General features: G+C 50.9%; 6 protein-coding genes across 6 annotated transcripts; 5 read left to right on the top strand and 1 right to left on the bottom strand.

The window, feature by feature from the left end:
- Window positions 1-1,494: 1,494 nt before the first annotated feature.
- Window positions 1,495-3,953, top strand: skn7 (putative stress response transcription factor SrrA/Skn7; the record flags this gene model as incomplete). Its single annotated transcript, XM_035503363.1, has 7 exons — window positions 1,495-1,551; window positions 1,645-1,661; window positions 1,854-1,926; window positions 2,008-2,151; window positions 2,213-3,115; window positions 3,167-3,356; window positions 3,433-3,953. 7 exons carry the CDS (start codon window positions 1,495-1,497, stop codon window positions 3,951-3,953), a joined length of 1,905 nt encoding a protein of 634 aa, XP_035359256.1.
- A 947-nt stretch (window positions 3,954-4,900) lies between these two features.
- Window positions 4,901-7,862, top strand: AtWU_08256 (translation initiation factor eIF2B catalytic subunit epsilon; the record flags this gene model as incomplete). Its single annotated transcript, XM_035503364.1, has 7 exons — window positions 4,901-4,980; window positions 5,335-5,371; window positions 5,460-5,537; window positions 5,612-5,668; window positions 5,752-5,876; window positions 5,953-7,127; window positions 7,189-7,862. 7 exons carry the CDS (start codon window positions 4,901-4,903, stop codon window positions 7,860-7,862), a joined length of 2,226 nt encoding a protein of 741 aa, XP_035359257.1.
- Window positions 7,863-9,430: 1,568 nt separating this feature from the next.
- Window positions 9,431-11,145, top strand: AtWU_08257 (RING finger protein; the record flags this gene model as incomplete). The annotated part of the gene is made up of 5 exons (XM_035503365.1): window positions 9,431-9,521; window positions 9,596-10,124; window positions 10,175-10,317; window positions 10,366-11,061; window positions 11,117-11,145. The coding sequence occupies 5 exons, from the start codon at window positions 9,431-9,433 to the stop codon at window positions 11,143-11,145; spliced, it is 1,488 nt and encodes a 495-aa protein (XP_035359258.1).
- A 2,586-nt stretch (window positions 11,146-13,731) lies between these two features.
- On the top strand, window positions 13,732-15,338 carry mrsA (putative mitochondrial carrier protein; the record flags this gene model as incomplete). Its single annotated transcript, XM_035503366.1, has 8 exons — window positions 13,732-13,769; window positions 13,973-14,042; window positions 14,117-14,152; window positions 14,269-14,401; window positions 14,473-14,565; window positions 14,628-14,684; window positions 14,753-15,197; window positions 15,287-15,338. The coding sequence occupies 8 exons, from the start codon at window positions 13,732-13,734 to the stop codon at window positions 15,336-15,338; spliced, it is 924 nt and encodes a 307-aa protein (XP_035359259.1).
- Window positions 15,339-16,817: 1,479 nt separating this feature from the next.
- Window positions 16,818-19,353, top strand: AtWU_08259 (putative AAA family ATPase; the record flags this gene model as incomplete). The annotated part of the gene is made up of 3 exons (XM_035503367.1): window positions 16,818-16,904; window positions 17,021-19,064; window positions 19,133-19,353. 3 exons carry the CDS (start codon window positions 16,818-16,820, stop codon window positions 19,351-19,353), a joined length of 2,352 nt encoding a protein of 783 aa, XP_035359260.1.
- A 1,780-nt stretch (window positions 19,354-21,133) lies between these two features.
- AtWU_08260 (epsin) lies at window positions 21,134-23,159 on the bottom strand (the record flags this gene model as incomplete). The annotated part of the gene is made up of 4 exons (XM_035503368.1): window positions 21,134-22,503; window positions 22,574-22,794; window positions 22,868-22,937; window positions 23,087-23,159. 4 exons carry the CDS (start codon window positions 23,157-23,159, stop codon window positions 21,134-21,136), a joined length of 1,734 nt encoding a protein of 577 aa, XP_035359261.1.
- Window positions 23,160-23,215: the final 56 nt, after the last annotated feature.

Here is a 23,215-nt window from a genome sequence, read left to right on the forward strand (position 1 = left end):
TTTGTTTTTGGGTAATGGATATTCTCTTTCTGTCTTTTTATTATTACTTAATTATCTTTTTTTTCCTAGGCCGGAATTCTTTATTTACCCATTCATTTTATTTCCCTTTTCTTCTTTCTCTCTCTACCGTTTCTTCTTCGCCTTATACTTTGTATGTATGCTGGGAAAGTTAAAAAGGAGGGGAGCATAATTCTTGGTGAACGATATTGAGTTGTCAGTCCCTATTAGTTAGTTAGACCCGGGGGCTCTAAGATTTAGTTCCCAGTGTTAGGTTTTCGTTGGCTTAGCATTAAGAATTCTTCCTCTACCCCTCTTATGGATCTCCTTGCGTGAGGTCATCCCCCCCAGAATTAGAGACAAGTGCTGCATGAGAAACAGCCTCAAGATACCCGTCAAACGGAGAATTTCAAATTGCCAGAATGATTGGAGGACAAGTAGGTACTAGAGAAATTGTACATCTCTTTCGAAGTCAAGTAAGATTAACCGGAAGGGGTAAAGGGACGGAGAAGTGACAACCCAACGGGTGGGTTGGAAGTTGTGGCTAGTGACCACGTACTCGGGGGGGAAACCGGAAAACCCACTTGGGGCAATTGGAGATGCGTCGATAATAATCAATACCACTACTACCACTGCTACTTCATACATTTGACTACTGTAGATACTACAAGAAGAAACTTTGCTGGGCTGGGTGAACGTGAACCTGATTGCCAAATGAGAGTGAGCCATGGAAAGCAAATCACCGAACCACCTTTACCCACACGCCTGCCTTTTTCTAATCCACCCCCAACTCAGCAGCGCAGCAGCAGCAGCAGACAGGCAGACAGACAGACAGACTGACAAGACAAGAGAGGGGGGAGAAGAAAAGCCCCTCGGTGTTTCTCTCTCTCTCTCTCTCTCTCTGCTACCTAACCTAACTACCGACCGTTGACTGATGATTTAGGATTTTATTATAATTGAATGTTATTTGATTTGATTAGGATTTTCTTTTTCTCTTTTATTTTTTCTTTTTCCCTTCTTATTTCTTTTTTATCTTCCCCTCTTTAAGGGAAAAAAGGGCAACAAGACCAAGACTGAAAATAATAAATCCCCAAAAAATATCAGGCTCCACCAAAAGGAGGGACTGGAACTAAACCCGAACGGCATTGACTAATTAATCCCCATTCCTCCTACTTCCTCACTAACACTAAGGCTCACTAAACTAAACTTGCCTACCACCACCACCATCTCTCGACCACGACTACTACCTTACGCTCGTCTTTTTCTTTCTTTCCCTCCATTCCTCTTCTTTTCTTTCGTCCTCTTCTTTTTCTTGTCTGATCACTATTCTATTTCTCTCTCTCTCCAGTCTCCTTTCTTTCCCTTTTCCTTTGCCACCCGACATTTAATTTGACGACTGGCTGGTTTTTCTTCTTTCCCGTCCCTCCGCCCGTTTCTCGCCTTGCGACTTGTTGAGCCTGTTGCTTGTTCGATCGGTCGCGACCCATCTAGCCCACGATGGACGCTGGCCAGACCTCGACCAGCACCGCCCCCGCGGGCAACTCCAGCGATTTTGTAAGTGTCGCCCTCGATAGCGACCGTTGTGAACCTCATGATCGCTATTATTTTCTATGCGATTATTCTTCAGTTTGCTAACATGATGGTTAGGTACGAAAACTCTACAAGTGAGTTGTTCCCCTTTAACTACTTCCCTGTACCTTGCCTGCGCTTCATCACTTCGCTTTCTCGTCCGCCGGGTTTTTCAATCTCAAACCCCCCCGGCTTTCGCTGTTCGGTTGTCGCTGCGCCCTAGTAGAATCCAGCGATGCTCTGCATAATCTCGACATTGATCATGCGTGCTAATCCTCATCGCAAAGGATGCTCGAAGACCCATCGTACGCGGAAATCGTGCGGTGGGGTGACGAAGGAGACAGTTTTGTGGTCTTGGAGGTATGGCGCTCTTCGCATCTCCCACCCCGTCTGCCTTTCCTGCGGTCGCAATCCTCGAGGCTGACCTAGAAATCTATTCAGTGCGAAAAATTCACCAAGACCATCCTTCCGAAGCACTTCAAACACAGCAACTTTGCCAGTTTCGTGCGACAGCTGAACAAGTACGACTTCCACAAAGTGAGACAGAACAACGAGGAAAACGGACAGTCACCATACGGACAGAATGTAAGCAACCTGCGCTTAGTGGCAGTCGATGCGATAGGTTCTAACTGTACTTGCTCTCCAGGCCTGGGAGTTCAAACACCCTGAGTTCAGAGCGAACAGCAAAGAATCCCTAGATAACATTCGACGGAAGGCCCCGGCTCCGCGCAAACAGGCCCAGAGCACCGAAGACTCGGTTCCGACACAACAAATAGATTTGCTGAACCAGCAAATTGTGGCTCAACAACAACAGATTCATCAATTACACGAGCGACACACACGACTCAGCGTCGATCACCAGTTGATGATGCAGGAAGTTATGAGGGTGCAGAAGACCATCCTTAACCATGAAAATGTTATCCACCAGGTGATGACTTACCTGCTCTCCGTTGATGCCCGCCAGCGGCGCGACAGCAAAGCGGCTGCTGTGCCTTTCCAAGCCCAGGGTCAAGCCGGTTCGACCCTGAGCCCTTCACAGGGCGCATCCATGGACGACGAGCCCTCGTCACCCTTGCAGCATGCCTCGAAGCTCCTGAATGATATGAACGCAGAGATTCAATTCAATCTAGGGGGCCTAGAGTCCATGGGCGAGCCACCGAAAACTACCGCCGTGGTCCCTACACCTGCTCTGGAGACTGCTCCCCGGAATGGTGTCGCGCGGCCCTCTGCTGCTGACGCCAGTGCGAATACTGCTATGGTCTATTCCAAGATGAACGGAGAGATCGAGCCCGTCGTCTACCCGGTGGGCGCCACCAACGGAATCGATCCTATGTACAGTGAACATGTCAACAACGTCCCGTATCCCATGCCTCCCAAACAAGAGATTGACGAATCTCGACGGCAATTCCCCGACAACCGAAAAAAGAGCGCAAATGTCGATCCCGGTTGGGTGCGCAGCCCCCATATTCTGCTCGTGGAAGATGATGCGACATGCCGTCAAATTGGTGGCAAATTCCTATACTCCTTCTCGTGCCTGATTGATACCGCGGTATGTTACTTTTTCACAGACTCGGAACTCTCTCGACTAACATGGCTTCAGTTTGACGGCCTGGAAGCGGTGAACAAGATCCAGGATGGTTCCAAGTATGATCTCATTCTCATGGACATTATCATGCCCAATCTGGATGGTGTTTCTGCTTGCCACCTTATTCGCCAATTCGACAGGACCCCCATCATCGCCATGACATCTAACATTCGCAGTGACGATATCCAGCTCTACTTCCAGCATGGTATGTTCGCCACCCCCTGGGCTCCTTAGTACAGCCACTCTTGGGTCGCTATGTTAGTGACTAACAGCATTAATAGGAATGGATGACGTCCTTCCAAAGCCCTTCACAAGAAAGAGCCTTCTCGATATGCTTGAGAAACACTTGGTTCACCTGAAAACGATGCCGCCGGGCATAGAGGCTCCCCAATCGGCAGCAGCCGTTACGATGGCCGCGCAAAGCTCGGCCGCCCAGTCAGTCAAGGAGGACAGCTCTCCTGGGCAATCGCCAGCAACATCGATGACTGCTTGGCAATCACCGGGCCAATTTCCAGGCATGACTGCCGTGGCTCCTAACGTTCCGCAAGTCCAAGGCCAATATATACCCGCCGCCCCTGCTGCGGCTGCATATGCCGTAGATCAAAACGGAGTTCAGTATCCCGCACCCGCGGTGGCCCTTGCTACTACGGCGCCTGCGGCCGTCAGGCCGCAACCACCTCGACGACAGCTCTCGGAAATGTCGAGTGCCACCGAAAACCCCAATATGGCCAAACGGCCGCGCATGTACTCTCATCAAGCGCAGCCAATGGTTAACCCCATGCAAGCTGCGCGAACGGGCTAGATCGAGTGTCTTCCATCTCTCACCTCTTTTCTCGCCCTACACTAGATGAACAATGACCTTTACCCAATTCCCTTTGACACCCGCCTTCCCGCATCTCTCACCCCACTCCCGCTACGCCTCTCCACCTTACGATTTCCGTTGTTCTTCTCGTGATGAAGTCTTAGCCGTACGATACTGTTGTCTCGGGGAGTTGTACTGCTTCTGTGTTATTTTCCCGACGTTGCTCGATATATCCCGGTGTTGGAGGCGCGTGTTATTTACTTGCATAGGTTGCGAATCATTTTGCGGCAAACTGTTGCGTTGTTTTCGTTTCTACTGGCTGGATGGCCGATGCAGTCGAAAAAACTGGTACTCGAGGTATGGCATCCAGATACCTTGGTTTTGGCAGCAGGACCTTGGGCTGGCAGCATGTAGTGTCTATTGTACGCGTCATATGGACTTGTTATTCTTCTTGTTGGGGCGCTTTGTAACCAGTCTCCGTTGTTACGTGGAAGGTCAATTTGCTGTGGGTCAAACAGTTAGCTAAGCATATGATGCTCAACAGCAGGGTTGTTGGGTCAGGAGGTAGGAATCTATAGAGCCAAATTCAAAATCTATTATTAACTCCCATCATTTCCAACCACATAGATACTATTTAACGTTCAGCATATCCAGGTCTAGTAACAGAGTGCAAAAAGGGAATATGACGTTGCAGGCGCCCACCACTTTTTCCACACCAGCCCCGGAGGTTGAAATGGTGGCCACCCACCAGTTGAGCGGAGGGGAGAGCATCATCACCACCCTCGTCATCATACGACCCAGCGAACCGATCTGCCCACCCGATCCCTCCAAGCAGGCTGCACTTCCGATCTGGTGTTCATCAGCTTTATCCACGATAGATAAGGTTCTAGACCGTCGGTCCCTGAACAAGGGATATTCCTTCGAGTCCATGAGGGCCCAGGCCTTCGATGGTGTTCTGGACTCTGAAACCCCCGGCACTCGCTGAGCCACTGTGGCTGTACCCCTTCTGCAACGGTCATTCAATCACGTGAGATACTCATCACGTGCATTGTGACCAGGGGAGAGCAGCCGAGGTGAGGTGGGGGTGTTTGTGAGTAGGAGTAGGAGACAAACAAGACAAACAGGCCGCCAGGTGGGATGAAGAAGAAAGCGTGACTCTGACTACCTCCGCCCGACGGCGCCGGGCTTGGCGGAGATTTTGCGAGTTGAACGCGCCCTGGGCGAACTTATTCATTGTTGCTGTCGGATTGTGCCGATTGTTCTAGGTGACTTTTTACGCCTGCCATAATTTTCCCACAATACCCTGTTACTGCTATTTCCTATTTCTTGGACCTACGCCGTATCTGAGTCCCTTTGTGATTTGAGGTGGGGGAATTTCGAGAAATTACTCATCGGTCGATCTACATACCGTTCCTGATGTGAGTGCGCAATTGTGTGCCCTCAGCGCTCTTTGATGGAGGTTATGGACCTGTATTGTTCTGACTTGCTGACGCTTTTGGTGTATAGATGGGCCCGAAACAAAAAGGTGGTGCGGCGAAGAGGGGAAATGCCACGGAGGAGGTAGAGGAGACATTGCAGGCTGTTGTATGTTATATTCGAATCGCAGAGGAGAGGTTGGTGGTTTGTGGTTTTGAGCTAATGGCGCCGTGTGATTCTAGGTGCTTGCGGATACTTTTGAGACGAGGTTCGAGCCGTTCACACTTGAGAAGCCTAGGGTATGTGTGGTTGTGCTGCTGCGTTGACTGTATGCATCGATGGTGGGGGACTCTGAAGGCTGACGCAGGAGTGATTGATCTAGTGTCTCTTGCCGCTTGCGAACACTCCCTTGATTGAATATACGCTCGAGTTCCTTGCCAATGCCGGTGTGGAGGATGTCTTCCTGTACGGCGGAGCGCACTCCGATCAGCTGGAGAAATACATCAAGTACGTGCGGGCTTATACAGGATATGCTGGAGATATGTTATTGTGGTTGCCGGGCTGACAAGGAGGATTTGCACAGTGCGTCCAAATGGAGAGCGCCGTCGTCGCCTTTCAAGCAGCTGACTTTCCTCAAGTCGACGTCGACGTCGGTTGGAGATGTCATGCGTGATCTTGATGGCAAGCATCTCATCACGGGCGACTTCATTGTTGTCAGCGGTGATGTTATCAGCAACTTGCCCATCGAAGGCGCGCTAACTAAGCACCGTGCTCGCCGTGAAGCGGACAAGAACGCCATCATGACCATGATCTTGAGAGAGGCTGGCCGGAACCACAGAACTAAGTCCTCGTCTGTGTCCCCTGTTTTCGTTATCGACCCCACCAAGGACCGTTGCCTACACTACGAGGAGATCGACCATCATTCCCCCGAGTCTTCTCGCCTGAACATCGACGCGGAACTCATTACGACACACCAGGAGATTGACCTGCGCCAGGATCTGATCGACTGTAACATCGATATCTGCACACCCGATGTGCTGAGTCTCTGGTCCGACAGTTTCGATTACCAGACGCCCCGCAAGCAGTTCTTGTACGGTGTGCTGAAGGACTACGAGTTGAACGGAAAGACAATCCACACACACATTGTTAAGGACCACTACGCTGCCCGGGTCCGGAATCTGAAGGCGTACGACGCTGTCAGCAAGGATGTCATTTCGCGGTGGGCGTACCCTCTGTGCCCCGACACCAACCTGCTTCGCGGCCACAACTACGAGCTTCGGAAGGGAAGCCTGTACCAAGAGCAGGGTGTGACTCTGGCCCGCTCGTGCGTGATCGGTCGGCGCACGGTCATCGGCCAGGGCACCAGCATTGGAGACAAGACGACGGTCAAGAACACTGTTCTCGGACGCGACTGCAAGATCGGCAAGAACGTCACGCTGGATGGTGCTTATATCTGGGATGGCGCTGTCATCGGCGATGGAACGACTGTCAACCAAGCCATTGTTGCTGACCGGGCAGTGGTGGGCAAGAACTGCACCATTGAGCCTGGCTCTCTGATTTCATTTGGTGTCGAGATCGCCGATGGTGTCAAGGTTAGCGACGGAAGACGCATAACGACAGCCTACCGGGAGGAGGACGATGAGGTGCCGGCCAGTGAGCCCGAGGTTGTTGGAGAAGGCGGCAAGGGATATGAGTACGTTCCTTATGATGACGATGAGGACGAAGATGAGACGGCCAGCAATGCTTCGTCTGGTTTGAGTAAGTGCATTCTGCAGCTCCATTTTTTTTTGAGTCTGATTGGCTAACAATACTTTCGCAGTTTACAATATGGCGAACCTGTCTCTCTCTACAGAGTCTATCTCGACGCTTTCCTCCGAGATCTCAGAATTCGGCCGGTCTCGTTCGGGTAGTTTCAGTACTACAATGTCCGACGACGAGGACCAGGACCACTTTGTCCACGATGCCGCGGCGAGTGTCTACGACAGCTTGCGGGATGGCGTCACATCCGACGTGGTACAACTGGAGCTGGTCAGTCTGCGTATGACGGCGAACGCTTCCGACCACCAGGTCCGACGAGCCGTGGTCTCGGCGTTCATGAAGCGCATCCAGCAATTGATGGACGGCGGCAAGGGAGCGAGCGAGGCCATTCGAGAGATTTTCGGCAAGTACAAGGAGATTGTGGAGCGGTCACTGTTCGATCGCGACAGCGACGAGAAGCCCGATCAAGTGGACTTGCTGGTCCTCCTGCAGCAGGACCTGGCGCACCGCAGCCGTGGTGACACGGTCATGCTGTTCACGGCCAAGGAGCTGTACGACCTGGAGATCGTGGAGGAAGAAGCTTATGAGCAGTGGTGGGCCGATGAGCGGTCGAGCAGCACGGAGGAAATGCGGCAAGTGCGCAGCCAGTCGCAGCAGTTTGTGGACTGGTTGGCCAATGCGGAAGAAGAGGAGAGCAGCGAGGAGGAAGAAGAGAGTGATGAAGATGATGAGTAGATGATATAGACCATAGCCTAGAAGACTAGCAGAATTGACCAAAATTCAATGACAAAAAGGGGTTACTCCATTCATACTATTGCAGCATACCCATACCCAGCATGAATGGAGCTGCAGATGAAGCGTAGGTTGAATTGTTGCTAGTTCTTTCAGTGCCTTTATTTGGGTGCCTAATATCACAGGTATCAACCAGGCAGTCACGGGTATTACCCAAAGAAGCAAGTTAGATAATGAGATTGCCTGAATCAGTGACGATGGAATTATTTGTTGGCGATCGCCTGGTTCTTGCCTTGCTTCAGCCAGCACCATTCCAATAATAACTTCAAGATTGTTCTGTTTGTTGCTTCTAGATACGACTTGGATCCTCCCAGGTGGATAGACGACAGTGCACACATCATCTTCATTATTGTCATCATAGCACCCCTGTGATTATTGCTCACTATTTGACTCGGTAGTCGGTTAGTTACATGTCACATTGACTAAGAGGCGTGAGGGGAGGGGGGGGGGAAGAAGACCAGCTGTTGTCTTCCCAAGGTACTACCGTACTAGTCTATCTTTCTATCTATCTTACTCCGCACTTCTGGGAACTTTCTCTTCGATGTGCACGGCTCTATCTGCCTTTACCTGTTCCTCGAACTGTCTCTCCCCACAGTTTGGCTCTTTTGGTGGAGTTCATCCCCCTCTACTTTAGAACTTGGGCCTCCTGCTGCAGTTTGACCCTGCCAAGTCCCTAACATTTGGAGCCGCGATCGAGCATAATAAAGGGATACATCATTCCCTTTTTCCCTTTTTTTCACCCACTGGATCATTCCTCGAAATAGGGGATCCCAGTGCTGAGAAGATATTTTCGGACCGGAATCCACCTTGTTTTTCTTTTCTGATATTCCCCTTTTTGATCGAATCCACTGTTGCAGTTCAATCGCATCCAGAAAAAAACGGACCCCACACCCAGAATCCCTCCCGTGACGTCCGCCCGGCTGTTAGTGACACAACCCGCCCCTCCCTTTTGCCCAAGCAGCTGATTGAACATCATTAAGCTCTCTCCACGCAACGATCGGCTGAGGGCTAGTGCTGCCCTGTTCCCCTCGTTCCTACTACCTCTACCCTGTTTTCTTCTTCCTTATTGTCATCAGGGTATTTCCGTATCCCCCTTATTTTATTTCTTACCAAAGTTCCTGCTATTTCCGGTAGGCTGCGGGCTGTGTGTTGTCTCGAGAAAAAGAGGTCTCGACATCCCATCTCGAGGCCTACCTTTTTTTCGCGTCAGCACATAATACCGGCTTGCCACGGGCAGAAACGCTTTCACCACGCCTCCCCTCACGAGAAAGAGGAAGGCGGCCGCGGCGACGCTTGTAGATAACGAACCCAAAACAGCCGCCACCAAGGCTTCCGTCGCCCTTTCGCCTGCCGCCACCGCAACCTCCTCTTCGGGCCAATCCTCCCGCAAAAAGCAGAAGCCCGCGGTCCAGGACCCTGACTCTGATTATACCATAGCGACTCCTGGTAGCTTTTCGGTTCCCGTGCGATCGAAGGAGGAGGAGGATATCGATACTCCGGCGTCTACCAGCATGGAGTCGGATGAGGACTTTATGAGTGTCGGGTCGAGCCCGGATGATTTCCTGGATACCCAAGGAAGTGATGTCGAGAGTCTTGGGGAAGGTTAGTGATCGGGTTGACTACTTATTCTTGGTTATATGGTCATGCTGACGATATCCTACTTGCTTACTGTACAGACTTCGGTGACGATTTCGATGGCGGATTCTCTAAAGATAAGGATATCATCGCGACGAAACGAAAGCCTTATGAGGTTGAGTTTACTGTTTTGAGCCCGGAGGACATCGATCGTGAACAGAACTTGCAGATTAATGAGGTCTCCTCGATCCTTGGGCTGCCCCCAGAGTCGTCGGCTATTCTGCTGCGCTATGGACGATGGAATCGGGAGAAGTTGATCGAGTCATACATGGACCATCCCGAGAAGACGCTGGAGGAGGCAGGCCTCGGCACCAACTTTGATGGAACGCCAAAGACTGAAGTGATACCAGGTTTCGTGTGCGACATCTGCTGCGAGGACGGCGACGACCTTGAGACATATGCCATGCGTTGCGGGCACCGCTTCTGTGTGGATTGCTATCGTCATTATCTGAGACAGAAGATCCGGGAGGAGGGTGAAGCAGCGAGGATAGAATGCCCGAGTGATAGCTGCAATATGATTGTGGACTCGAAGTCATTAGGTCTTTTGGTGACAAACGATCTTAAGGAGAGGTTAGAATTGCAGCATGTCCTTTACTTGCCCTGTTACTGACGCCTTTTAGATACCACGCGCTTCTTACACGAACATACGTCGATGATAAAGACAACCTCAAATGGTGCCCGGCGCCCAACTGTGAATACGCGGTCGACTGCCCTATAAAGCAGCGTGATCTTCGTCGTGTCGTACCCACTGTACAGTGCGACTGTAGGCACTATTTCTGCTTTGGGTGCACACTAAATGACCACCAGCCAGCACCCTGCATGCTGGTGAAAATGTGGCTCAAGAAGTGCGAAGACGATTCCGAGACGGCGAACTGGATCTCTGCCAACACCAAGGAGTGTCCCCGATGCCACTCAACGATCGAAAAGAATGGTGGATGCAACCACATGACGTGTCGCAAGTGCAAGCACGAATTTTGCTGGATGTGCATGGGACTGTGGTCTGAACACGGCACTAGCTGGTATAACTGCAACCGCTACGAGGAGAAATCTGGATCAGATGCCCGAAGTGCGCAGGCGCGATCCCGGGCGTCGCTGGAGCGATATCTCCACTACTATAACCGCTATGCCAACCATGAACAGTCCGCCAAGCTGGACAAAGATTTGTATCTTAAGACGGAGAAGAAGATGACGAGCCTGCAGTCGCAGTCTGGACTCTCATGGATCGAGGTGCAGTTCCTCGATACCGCATCGCAGGCACTACAGCAATGTCGCCAGACGCTGAAGTGGACATATGCCTTTGCCTACTACCTCGCCCGCAACAATTTGACGGAGATCTTCGAGGACAACCAGAAGGATCTGGAAATGGCGGTGGAAAGCCTGAGTGAGATGTTCGAAAAGCCCGTACCGGAGCTGGCGAACTTGAAGGTCGACATCTTGGACAAGACGGCGTACTGTAACAAGCGTCGGGTGATCCTCCTCAGCGATACTGCAGAGAACTTGAAAAACGGTATGTCCCTTGTGATTTTGATAGACAATTCTGTATACTGACATGCAATTTCCAGGGGAATGGTCCTTCAACGTGGAATGGTAGACTACAGTATATAGAATGATCGAACTTACATCCTGTTGAGGCGCCACCCTCCCCCACTACTTCCTCAGCCGGTGGACGAGCTTCACGACGTGCATGACGACAGCGCATATGGTTTCTATCTATCTAAACAACTCTCTCTCTCTCTCACTCCGGCGTCCCTGATGTTTTCCTGGATGGTTCGTTATTCGTATGTATCAACTACTTCTGGCGATTTCTGTGCTGTACTTGTCATATATTTCTTCTTCCACATTTTTCCTCGAAACATATTAGTCAGAGGACTAATACTATCCGAGTTTGCCATTTCCATATTCAACGCCTCGAAGAGGGGAGGGATGTATTTGAGAGGCATGCACATGATGTGAACAGACTGAGTCGGGTGGGTAGGTGTCTAAAATTGACAAGTTGTGGGAGATTGTATGAAGAAAGAATGTCCGAGTAGGTAGATGCCTTATACGGAGGATTATAGTTAACAACTATTACAGTCACAAGGTATCCATGCTTATGCACCAGCTAGTCCAATTAGCCATAGGATGGATATCTGGGTACTAGAGAAAATGAAGAACCACGAAAATTGTACACAGAATCAACAACCTACATTGATTGATCCCACGTAGCAAGTCAGCGATGATCCACTAGATACTAGATTACTAGCCAGTTACCTTATCCAGTAAGTAGTAGTATTAGTAGTGCCAAACGCCAAACACCAATTCCCCAACAGCCAACGGCGCCAACTAGATGTCTACTACTACAGTAGCCTGCTTGAATAGTACTAATCAACTCGACCTCAGTCCGTTCAAGCACTGACACGAGATCTGAATATCCCCGAGCCAGGCATATACTGTCCCATTGAAAAGTAAAATAATGAAAATGAAAAAGAGAGGAATATCCATAAAAGGAACTTAACCCCGAGCCAGCACCCAAAAACAACCCGTGGCGAAAATTAATAATAATATTAAAAGGAAAATTCATTATTCTAGAATATGTCCAAAAGAAGTTGGATAGTGGAAGGTGTTAATCAATCAGATAAGCCAAACCGAGCCCGGCCCACCCCAAAACCAAAAGGAAACGAAGAGGAAAAAAAAGAGATCATCTGCACAGGCTGGCATGCACTGACTGGCACGGCGCCGCGGTGTGCCGTGCCGAAGTTTTGTGACTGATTGATTGATTGATTAAATGGATTCCTCCGTGCTTCGGCGGTTTGCTTACTTTACTTTACTTAGTTAGTCTCCATCTAACTGACTAACTACGGAATAAAGTAATAGTCTCTTCGCTTCGTGCCGGGGAAAGAAGAAGGAGAAAGGAATTTTTTTCTCCAGGTGATTAGATTAAGTAATAGATTTGATGGATGCTTTTTATGGGAAATTACCGGTTTAATGTCGCTGAATTTTTTTTATGCTGGATGGATGGATCGGGGCGAAAAAGAATTCATTATTCATTATTCAATAGTACTTCGGAGTAGTCGGTTGGGTTATGGAGATGGATGGGGCTCCGTCATCGGATCTGTCGTAGTTAGTCAGTTTTGCCTAGGTACTTTGGAGGTTCGTTAGTAAGGTAAGTTGTCTAAGGCAGTCTAGGTCGGGGATGCTGATTCAGCAAGTAGATTGTCTGTCTGTGTGTGTGAGCAAGGCAGGTGGTAAAAAAAGAAAAGATGGAAAATTTTGGGTAGTTCCGAGGAACACGTTCAGTAGGTAAGATAGACAATAATGATGTTTAGTTATCATGCGGAGGATAGGCATAGTGGGTGGTAATTGGGTAAGGATAAATTGGGGAGAAGCGGGCTAGAAAACACAAGGAATCAGGATGGAAGGAAGGGAAGGGAGGCAAGGCTGGATTTTATCAATCTCTCCATCTAATTAATAATTTTACCGAAGGGACGAACTGGTGAAAGTTCTCCCTCAATCAATTTATTTACCTATGACTATCTTACCTACTATCTAACTATCTACTACTTACTTGGGAGTAGTTTAGTTATGAGAAAGCTGAACTAAGTTAACTAACAAATAAATTACTGCTGCTCCGGGCGGGACTGTCGTGCATACTGACTGATACATCCTCAATACCACTTCAACAGCTGCATCCACGCGGGGATTCGGCCCGGTGAAACAGGTTGAAACCACCTCCGAACGGTATTAATGACCCGGGACTTGCTTTGCTCCTTTAGTTCACCTTCAGCAGCAAGAAATTCCCGACTGTCCAGAAAGATTATTATTTCCTATCTTTCGCCAGTCCGTCCTCTGCTCTCCTCCTCTCACCTTTCTCCTCTACTCCCCTCCCTTTGAGGCATTGAATAACTTCTTCCTCCCCGTCTTGTAATCGGGCTGATCCTACCTTTCTCCTCTCCTCGCCTCCTCTCCGTCTCGCTCCCTCCCCTTCCGCCCGATATTCTTCCTCTCGGAGTCCGGCTTCCTCTCCGCTCCGCAAGTCCGTTTTTCTGCGTCGGCATTTCCATCCTCGACCAAGTACCTCCACACTCCCAAGCTCGACCATCCCCCCCGAGCTGTCTGATATTCGATTCTTCTTCTGAAGAATATAAAATCGCCTCTTTCTCTAGCGACAGCAGCTGTGATACCAAACCAATCAAGCTCCATGGCGTCTCCCGAGCAAATTCCCGGGCAGGAATACGAGTATGTCGACCGTGTTATTTTCTCCTTCGTATTCGTGGCGATTTCGCTTGTTCGCGCAAGGCTATCTGCAGGGACTATCTCGTCAGCAGATATATCCTGCGATTGACTGCACTGTCCGATTTATTGCATTTTCCGGAGCGTTATTTCGCAACGATCTGCTTTCGGTGTTGGAATCCGCAGCTAACCCTCCATTCTGATAATAGCTATGAAGCCCTCCCCTCGAACTACGGCTTAGGCCGGAATATGCTGGCTGGCGCTTTTGCAGGAATAGCAGTATGTGGAAAACACCGTGATGAATTGGTGACTGGGTTCCGGTGGTTGTGCTAATGGGTGCCTGGTTGTTCTAGGAACACTCTGTTATGTATCCCGTCGACTTGCTGAAGGTACGTTGATGGTTGTAGGGGAGGTTTGAGATGGGTTGGAGGTGCTGGAGATTGATCGCTTCATCTCTTCTGTTGGACTTTGCGGGTGCGGTGGGCTAATGGTGGGGTTCGTACAGACACGCATGCAAATCCTGCATCCCTCGAATGGCGGGCTCTACACAGGCTTGACTAATGCGGTTTCGACCATCTACCGGATTGAAGGCTGGAGGACGCTATGGAAGGGCGTCTCGAGTGTTATCGTTGGTGCTGGTGAGTGCGACAATTTCGGGCGCGCCGTTGTAGGTGCTATCGCGGCGGAGGTTGACTTGGTGAATTTTTAGGTCCGGCTCATGCCGTTTACTTTGGTACATACGAGGTTGTTAAGGAGATGGCTGGTGGCAACGTGGACGATGGGCACCACCCGGTAGCAGCTGGTAGGTTTTGGTGTTTCGCTTGGAGGTGCGATGATTTTGGTGCAATTGCTGACGATGCCAAGCGCTGAGCGGTGCGTCCGCAACCATTGCTAGCGACGCCTTGATGAACCCCTTTGATGGTGAGTACTGCGCCATTTGCGCTCCGTCCTTCTCAGTCTGTTTTTGGGGTGTTGGCTAACTGAAGCAGTCATCAAGCAACGCATGCAGGTCCATGGCTCGGTACACAAGAGTATCCTTCAATGCGCCCGCTCCGTCTACAAGACAGAGGGTCTCCAGGCGTTCTACGTATCCTATCCCACTACGCTTTGCATGACGGTGCCTTTCACCGCCACTCAGTTTGTCGCCTACGAGTCCATCTCCAAGGTCATGAACCCGTCGCAGGATTACGACCCGTTCACGCACTGCATGGCGGGAGGTCTGGCGGGTGCATTCGCCGCCGGTATCACCACCCCGCTTGATGTTGTGAAGACGCTGCTGCAGACCCGAGGGCTGGCCCAGAACGAGGAGATCCGGTCGGCCAAGGGTCTGTTCAACGCTGCGGCCATTATCAAGCGGCAGTTTGGCTGGAAGGGATTCCTGCGTGGCGCTCGCCCCCGCATTATTTCTACCATGCCCAGCACCGCCATTTGCTGGTGAGTTTCCTTGCAACTTCCGACGGACCCATTGCAAAATTTACCCCGACGCTTGCGCATTGAAAACGGTTGCTGACGCAATTCTACAGGACCTCATATGAGATGGCCAAGGCCTACTTCAAGGGCCAGGTGGACAGCTAGATGCAAGCACGGCTTTAGCTAACGACCCGATCGCATGAATCCGACACAATCCAGCTCAGCGACCCTTTTTGACCTCTGGTTCCGACCTGACTCGTCCGCGGACCCAAGAAAAAAAAGACCCATTCCCCAAGAAACCATTAGTCACATGAATAGGAAGAAAGCCCGACCAAAAGCAAAACAGAAAAAAGAAAAGAAACGAAACGAAAGAAAAAAGATAGTCTTGTTGAACAAGCAGTCAAAAACAGAACAAAGCAAAATCTTCGTCCTTTGCGAGCATCACGTGCGCAGGACGGACCCGATCGAGCGCTGCAGGCTGAAATGAGCTCAACTGAGCTACGGGCGGGTTGAAGCTTTCTGCAGCTATCATCCCCTTCTCCTTGACCTCCTCTTCCTTTCTCCCTTCCTCTTCTTTTCCCGTCTGCTCTTGTTCTCGTTCGTCGGGGGGATTGCGCCAACTGCCGAGGCTCTCGGACTTAATTAACGCAAGCCCGGGCGATCACGAAATAGAGAACGGACCAGGAAAGGAGGAGGGATCCTTGACCGACTCCGAATGGGGAACCTTAACCTTCTGACGTGTATTTATCTGTTATGAACGGGGTGCTGATGGCTGGGCTTGATGGACGATGAATTCAGGCCTCCCGGGATGTTGGTGAGTGCTGCTTGTTCGTTATTATTGTTTTGAGTGCTTGGATCTGGGCCCTGAGCAAAAAGAAGGGCCCGGCGTATGTTTCAATTCGTGCTTCAATCGCGTTACTACTGGCGTTGGCATGCAGGGGAACATCTGGACGAGTTTCCTATATGTTTTTCACTTCTTCTGGTTGATCCTCGAGTTGCATTTTTATAAGTAGTTCTGGTTGGACGTCTTTCTTTTTTTGTGCCCCCAAATTTTAATGTTCGGATACAACTTTGCGCATCTGTCGGGTTGGATGCGGATGTTTCTGTATGTACGCTATAGAGGACCGGGATGACCATACTACCTATCTATCTATCTACCTATTTACCTACACCTATCCATGGCTCTTTTTGTGTGCATGAATCAGCTTCCGAGACACGGTGAGACATGATTTGAATGGAATAAATGAAGTTGTAGGGACTCTGGGGGGTCTCGAGGGGCGATTCCCAAGCAAAACCGCATGGCCGCCAAAGCCGGTAACCAACGACGTCACGCAGAAAACTGGGGAGGGCAAAACCGCCGCCGGATTCTGTCGTTCTGCTGCTGCTTCTCTTTCCTTGCTTCTTTCTGGCACTTTTCTTTTCCTCGTTACTACTTACTTCTTACTTCTTAACGTTCCCTCCCATGCTCGAGAGTGTTTCTATCTTCCTGTCATTCAATTGATCGCATACTCTCGTTCCTCCTATCCCTCTCCTTCCTCTTCCTCTTCTCCTCTTCTCCTCCCCTCATCTTCATCCTCATCCTTATCCTCTCATCTTGCGGGCGGGTCCTGCACATTCCGCCTTTTCCCCAGCGCTGGATGCATGATGCGCCCCAAGCCGGCGTCTTCGCTCCAGAAGACCTACGATGACTGCTACCTGATGTGCTCCACTGCCGTCTACTTTGAAGGCCAGGTTCGTGACTACTCAATGCTACCTTCCACTGCTTCCCCCCATTCCTCCTTTGCCTTCTCACAGACCCCCCTCTCCCTTCCACACTAATACTTACCTGCCTCGATCGGCAAAAACAGCAAAATGAAGAGGAAGCCTTGAGATCTTGGCGCTCCGCCCTGGAAACGATCTACTATCACAACGCTTATCGTGTCCCCTCCAAATACACTCCCAAAAACGAGACCGAACGTGCCCTTCAAGAGTCCATCCGCCAGCTCGAGCTTCAATGCCGCGAGCGGGTCGATCTCCTGCAGGCCCTCCGCGAAAGCAGAAAGGATTCCGCCGGTCGATCGCCTCCTCGAACCACTCCGGGCTGGATTGGTGACGGCACCGTCCCCGCGGTCGGATATACCGATCTCTCCAAACCCCCCACTATCCCCGGTCGCCCGCCCCCGACCACCACCGTCAGCTCCGACTCCATCAGGAGCGATCTTCAACCCAGCGCCGCGGCTTCGTCCCGGCCCATCCCCATCCCCGCTCAGCGCACCCAGTCGCATTCCTCGGGCAAAACGGACTCCCGCACCCCCAGTCCCGAGCGCCGGAAGATCATGCCGTTCACCCTGCGTACTAGTGATTTCAAGAAATTGGGCAAGAAGAAAGACACCTCCCGACGGAGAGAGCTGCGGCCGGCCGCAGCTTCTCAGGCCGCTGGGCTGGCCTGGGGGAGTATCTACAACACTCCCTCTTCGCCCGACAAGACCGCCAGCGATGCTGCTCTCGCGTCCTCCCGCCAGAGCGCCTCCAATGACCCCAGCTTTCGAAGGGAGCCGGCACCCCTTCGCGCCCATTCTGGAGATGGGCATGTCCCGCGGAAAGCATCAAATCCACCAACAGACGATCCAGATAGCCGTCGCACCGGACGAAAGCCTCGCGTGTCGGACCAGCCTGTCCGGCGGTCGCCTGCGAAGAAGTCGGCATCGAGCACTCCTTCGACGACACCGACGGTCTCCGCGTCTCGCACCCCAACTGCGGAGAGTCAGCTGCGGTCGTCTGCTCGTTCGCAGTCCGCCTCCGCAGGACCTGATGCGAAAGACGCTGTTCGTTCGCAGCCTCCGCCGAAGCCGTCTGTTAAGCCCAAGCCAGTGGCATTGAGGTCGGCCAATCCAACTTCATCTTCCCCTCGACGGTCTGTTGAGCCTATGGAGCGCTTAAGCCGGCCACCGACCAAGTCAACATCGCGTCCCCGCCTCGCCCCCACATCATCTACAGAGGATGCATTGGTTCCAGGTTTAGATCGTATGGCGTTATCGGGCAACAGTCCGGTCCGACCAACACCACAGCTCAAGCGGACCATAACGCCACCGTCGAGTGATCCGGAATCGCTAGGCCCCAAGTCTACCGAGCCAGACGAAGAAGATGCAGAGGAAGATGAGGGCGATATGTATTTGGACATTCTGAACAGGCTTCCCAAGGGGGTAGACGTCACTGCTGCTCGACAGATTCTGAACGATATAGTAGTCCGTGGCGACGAAGTTCATTGGGATGATATAGCAGGTCTAGATGGCGCGAAAAAGGCGCTTAAAGAAGCCGTGGTCTACCCATTCCTCCGACCTGATCTCTTCTCCGGTCTACGGGAGCCTGCTCGCGGCATGCTTCTATTTGGGCCCCCAGGCACAGGCAAGACGATGTTGGCACGCGCGGTCGCTACAGAATCCAAGTCGACTTTCTTCTCCGTCTCCGCATCGACACTGACTTCCAAATGGCATGGTGAGAGCGAGAAGCTCGTACGTGCTCTATTCGGACTCGCCAAGGCCCTCGCTCCATCCATCATCTTCGTCGACGAGATCGACTCGTTGCTCTCCGCCCGGTCATCAGGAACCGAGAACGAAGCCTCCCGGCGATCGAAGACGGAGTTTCTCATTCAATGGTCCGACCTACAGCGGGCAGCAGCCGGTCGCGAGCAAAAGGACAAGAAAATCGGCGACGCCAGCCGCGTGCTGGTCCTCGCGGCCACAAACATGCCTTGGGATATTGACGAAGCTGCGCGTCGTCGATTCGTGCGTCGACAATACATCCCTCTCCCGGAGCACGACGTTCGCGAACAACAACTACGGAAACTGCTCAGTCACCAGATCCATGAACTTTCCGACGAGGATATCGAAGTTCTGGTTCAAGTCACTGAAGGTAGGCAACATCTGCAACTCCCCCTACATGTATACAATGAATACAGAAACTAACAGCTATATGAACAGGCTTCTCAGGCTCCGACATGACCGCCCTCGCCAAAGACGCAGCCATGGGTCCTCTCCGTAACCTAGGCGAAGCGCTCCTGCACACCCCTATGGACCAGATCCGGCCAATACGGTTTCAGGACTTCCAGGCGAGCTTACTTTCAATCCGTCCCAGTGTGAGCAGGGAAGGGTTACAAGAATACGAAGAATGGGCTAGACAGTTTGGAGAGCGGGGAGGATAATCCTTTGGCTGTTCTAGCCTTTATGTCACGGCTTTTTCTTGCTCATCATTTGTCTGGCGTAACAGGCTGCGATGGGATACATGGTGTGCCAGGACAGGGGTAGGTTTATGTCTCATGTTGGATAACGATACGGTATGGTATGGGTATGATATGATATTTTTTTTTTGGTTCGGACGGGGTGTTTTTCTCTTTTTCCTGGGAATGAATGCATTGCTTATGGGTATGGGGTAGGTCAGGTTAGGTTAGGTCATTGGTAAGGGGCGCGTGTGTGGATGTCAGCGTTTCATCCAGGTTCCATCGATCAGAAATCAAATCCAAGAATCAAAATTCAAAGCTCGATGCAATGCAATGCAACCAACCAATCGGTAGACTACGAATTGCAACTGAAGTAATGTTTCATCATCCTTTCCCCTCTTCTCATCCAGAACCAAGTATCAAAGAGGAGAGAGAGGAAAGGGGAGGGGGCAAATGATGTAGATAGTGTAACACAGGGATGTAACATCACCTACTAATCTACTAACATAAGTAGAGAAAAGTATACATCACCACTCAATTCATATGACTGTCATATATAATAGTTACGTGCTAATTGAACAAGAAGAAAAAGAAACTTAATCGATACTGCGTGACAACGTAACTGATCGATCAACCATACAACAATATAATATAACCAATGCTTACTTATTATCATTCCCAACATTAAAGTCATTAGTAGATAAGTAGTACTTACTAACCAACTACTTCCTTTAGTACTAACCTTGTAAATATATACTACTCTATTAATAGTTACTATACACTGCTACTTGCTACTGCTATTGATTCCATAGTAGTCCCAATGATCTGAGTGAGAAGATGGAAGCTACTACTAATACCAGTCATTACTAAGTACTACTTACTAGATATATATTTATTATTACTATTACTCTTCCTATTGGTTACTGGTACAACTACTAGCAATATATCATCGTCTTGTAACTAGACAGACAAGACAACATTTGGATGGATGGATGGATGGGTGGTCAGTTACTAGTTCCTTGATCAACCAACTACTTAACTACTTGATTACTACTATCTACATGCATCAAAGACATGATAGACCGAATGACTATTGTACTAGTACTAATAGAGGTTTCCATCATAATATATATCCATTTTAAATCTAACCTAAGCTATGCTAACCTAACCTAACCTAACCTAGATTAGATAGAAGAAAAAAGTATCTACCAGAATAGAGAGAACTAAAAGACGATATCGTATGAAATGTGAAGAGAGTAAAAAAGTAGACGTAGGAGACATAAAAAGGAGGGCGAGAATGAGAGAAATAACACTCAAGATCAGAGTCATTCGTGGAAAGAAGAGAAAAAGAACAGGGTATATAGAATTCCGTGGATAGTGGTGAGTCAGAGGACAGACATATAGATGAACCAGCGTGCGTGGAGATAAGCGGTCACGGATGGACAAAGGGAATGATAAGTGCGAGGCAGAAATTGGTTGGTTGATTTGCATGGTGTAAGGCAATATCGTGGTGGTGATCTCAAGAGCGAGATGGGGGTGTTTCGTAGGTGAAAGAAGTGCCTCTGGTAGACCAGCGTGGCCACCATCTGTAAAAAGAGGTCGAGACATGTATCAAAAACAAGAAAATTGGTATCCGGATTCGACTCCTACAACTGCAGCTAGCAAGAAATGGAATGATAAAAACATAAAAACCCAAGCCTGATCAGGCTAGATATCTCAAAAACCATCACGAACCTCTCTCCCAACCGCGTATCATCACCTCTTTCTACAGGTCTATCAAACTGCCACCCTGTTGAGGTTGATGGTACGCCTGTTGTCCGCCCCAAGGGTTGTTGGCTGGCTGTGCAAAGCCCGTCTGCTGCGGCACAAATTGCTGCTGCTGCGGCTGCTGGCCGAAGAATGGGTTGTTGCCGGTGCGTGTTGCCCGTAACCGATCCAAACCCTGACCAGCGGAGTTGACAAATGTACCAGGAGCGGTGTGCTGCGCAGGAATACGCAGATCGCCAGTGTTGCCAAAAGTGTCCTGACCTTCGCCGGATGCCAGCAGCGCATTGAGCTGGGCGCGGTGCGGATCTTGCATTTGCGGAGGTGTGCTCTTCGGAGGTCCGAAGCTCTGCTGTGGCGGTGCAAGGTTCTGTGGGGACTGGAAGTTGGCGATTGGGTTGAACGAAGTGGTGGCTCGCTCTTCGGCCAACGTGTTCAATGACGGGGGTCCAGTCTGTGCGGGCTTGGGCTGGAACTGCTGCTGCGTACGCTGCGCAAATGGGTTGTTGGATCCAGTGGGCATGGGCCTCAGCGCGTCCGCCGATTGCTGGTTAGTGGCCCATGGGTTGTTGGTGCCGGTCGACAGGAAGTTGTCCTGCTGTTGCTGATTCTGGAACTGCTGCTGCTGCGGCTGCGGCTGTTGCTGCTGCTGCTGTGAGAAGAAGTCGGTGCTGCCGGTAGCTCCCCAAGGGTTGTTGGTATTGAAGGCAGTGTGTTGCGGTTGTAACGTTGCTTGCGGCTGCAGGAAGCTCTGCTGTTGCTGTTGTCCATAAAGGTTCTGATCGAATGCGGAGGGCTGGCCCTGGAATCCATTGGCGTATCCGTTGGGCATACCCGTCATCTGTCCCTGGAATCCAGTGGGCTGCGCATATTGGTTGTTCAGGTAGCCCGTAGTCAGGGGTTGCTGAGGATTGATGGGGTTGCCGAACCAGTCGACGGCGTTCTGCTGCTGATAGCCCTGGTTGTAGCCAGTGGGCTGTGCCTGGGCAGTCGGCACAGGAGCGTCGTCAAAGAGCGACTGCGCATTGCTCTCCTCCAACTCGCGCTTGCGCAGCTCTTCCTCTTCCTTGCTGAGCTTGATCGCCCGAGCCAGGTCCTCGTCATCCTCGGTTCCGGCCTCCTTGGCGCGGCGCTTGCGCTCCTCCTCGGCTTCGTACTTGCTCGCCTCGATGGCCAACCGATACTCGGCATCCTCATCATCGTTGGTCGCACGGCGACGTTCCCGCCGCTCACGGCGCGGCGGTTCCTGCCCATAACCTTGGTCATCGAGTCCGCTCACACGGGACTTCCACAACTTGCGGTCGGAGCGTTCACTGCGTAGTCTGTCTTCATCCAGAATGAGGGATGTAAGTTCCTTGGCGGCAACACGGACTGCCCAGGGACGAGTTAGCCACCACACGGATTCGGGGAAAAGCAAATCCACGAAATAGGGGGAGCCTACCATTCTGACCAACGTCTCGACCATCCTCATCAACGTATTGAAACTCGCGCAAGGTCTTGATGATGTAGACGTTCTTTCGGGCCCAGGTGACGACCAACTCGGAGCCTTCGTGTAGACAGTAATCGAGGACCTTCAATGACTTGAGTACGTGGCGCCAGTTCTTGCCCTTGTCGTTCAAGCGCTTGTCCAGCATATCCATGATCTCGTAGAAATCGGTCGGGCTGGATGATCACACCGGCGTCAGCTTCAATCGAGGACCACGAGAGCCAATGGCGGGGGGAGTAAGTGGCCTACCTGCTAAACGTCAAGGCAGCAATCTCTGCCATTTCGGTCCCCGTAGGGCCCCAGGGGTCATTACTTGTGGCTGTACGAAGCGAATTCACATGTTAGCAGAGTCCGAATGTCAGATCCGACCTTTTGTCAGGGATACCGTGCCGACCGACACCGTAGCATGATGCCCGATTGCGAAGGACCCCAAGAAACCCCGGACCGAAGGAACAGACGAAGACGTACCATTTCGAACTTTGACCTGAACGGAGGAATAACCCTTGGTCACGTTCTTGACACTGCGCACGACTTTGGACATTGTGGCGAGTTGGTGGATAGGGGGTGAGGTTGATTGTAGGTGGGTGTATGTGGCGT

The sequence above is a fragment of the Aspergillus tubingensis genome, assembly GCF_013340325.1.
Source record: "Aspergillus tubingensis WU-2223L DNA, scaffold_9, whole genome shotgun sequence".
Lineage (NCBI taxonomy): Eukaryota > Fungi > Ascomycota > Eurotiomycetes > Eurotiales > Aspergillaceae > Aspergillus > Aspergillus tubingensis.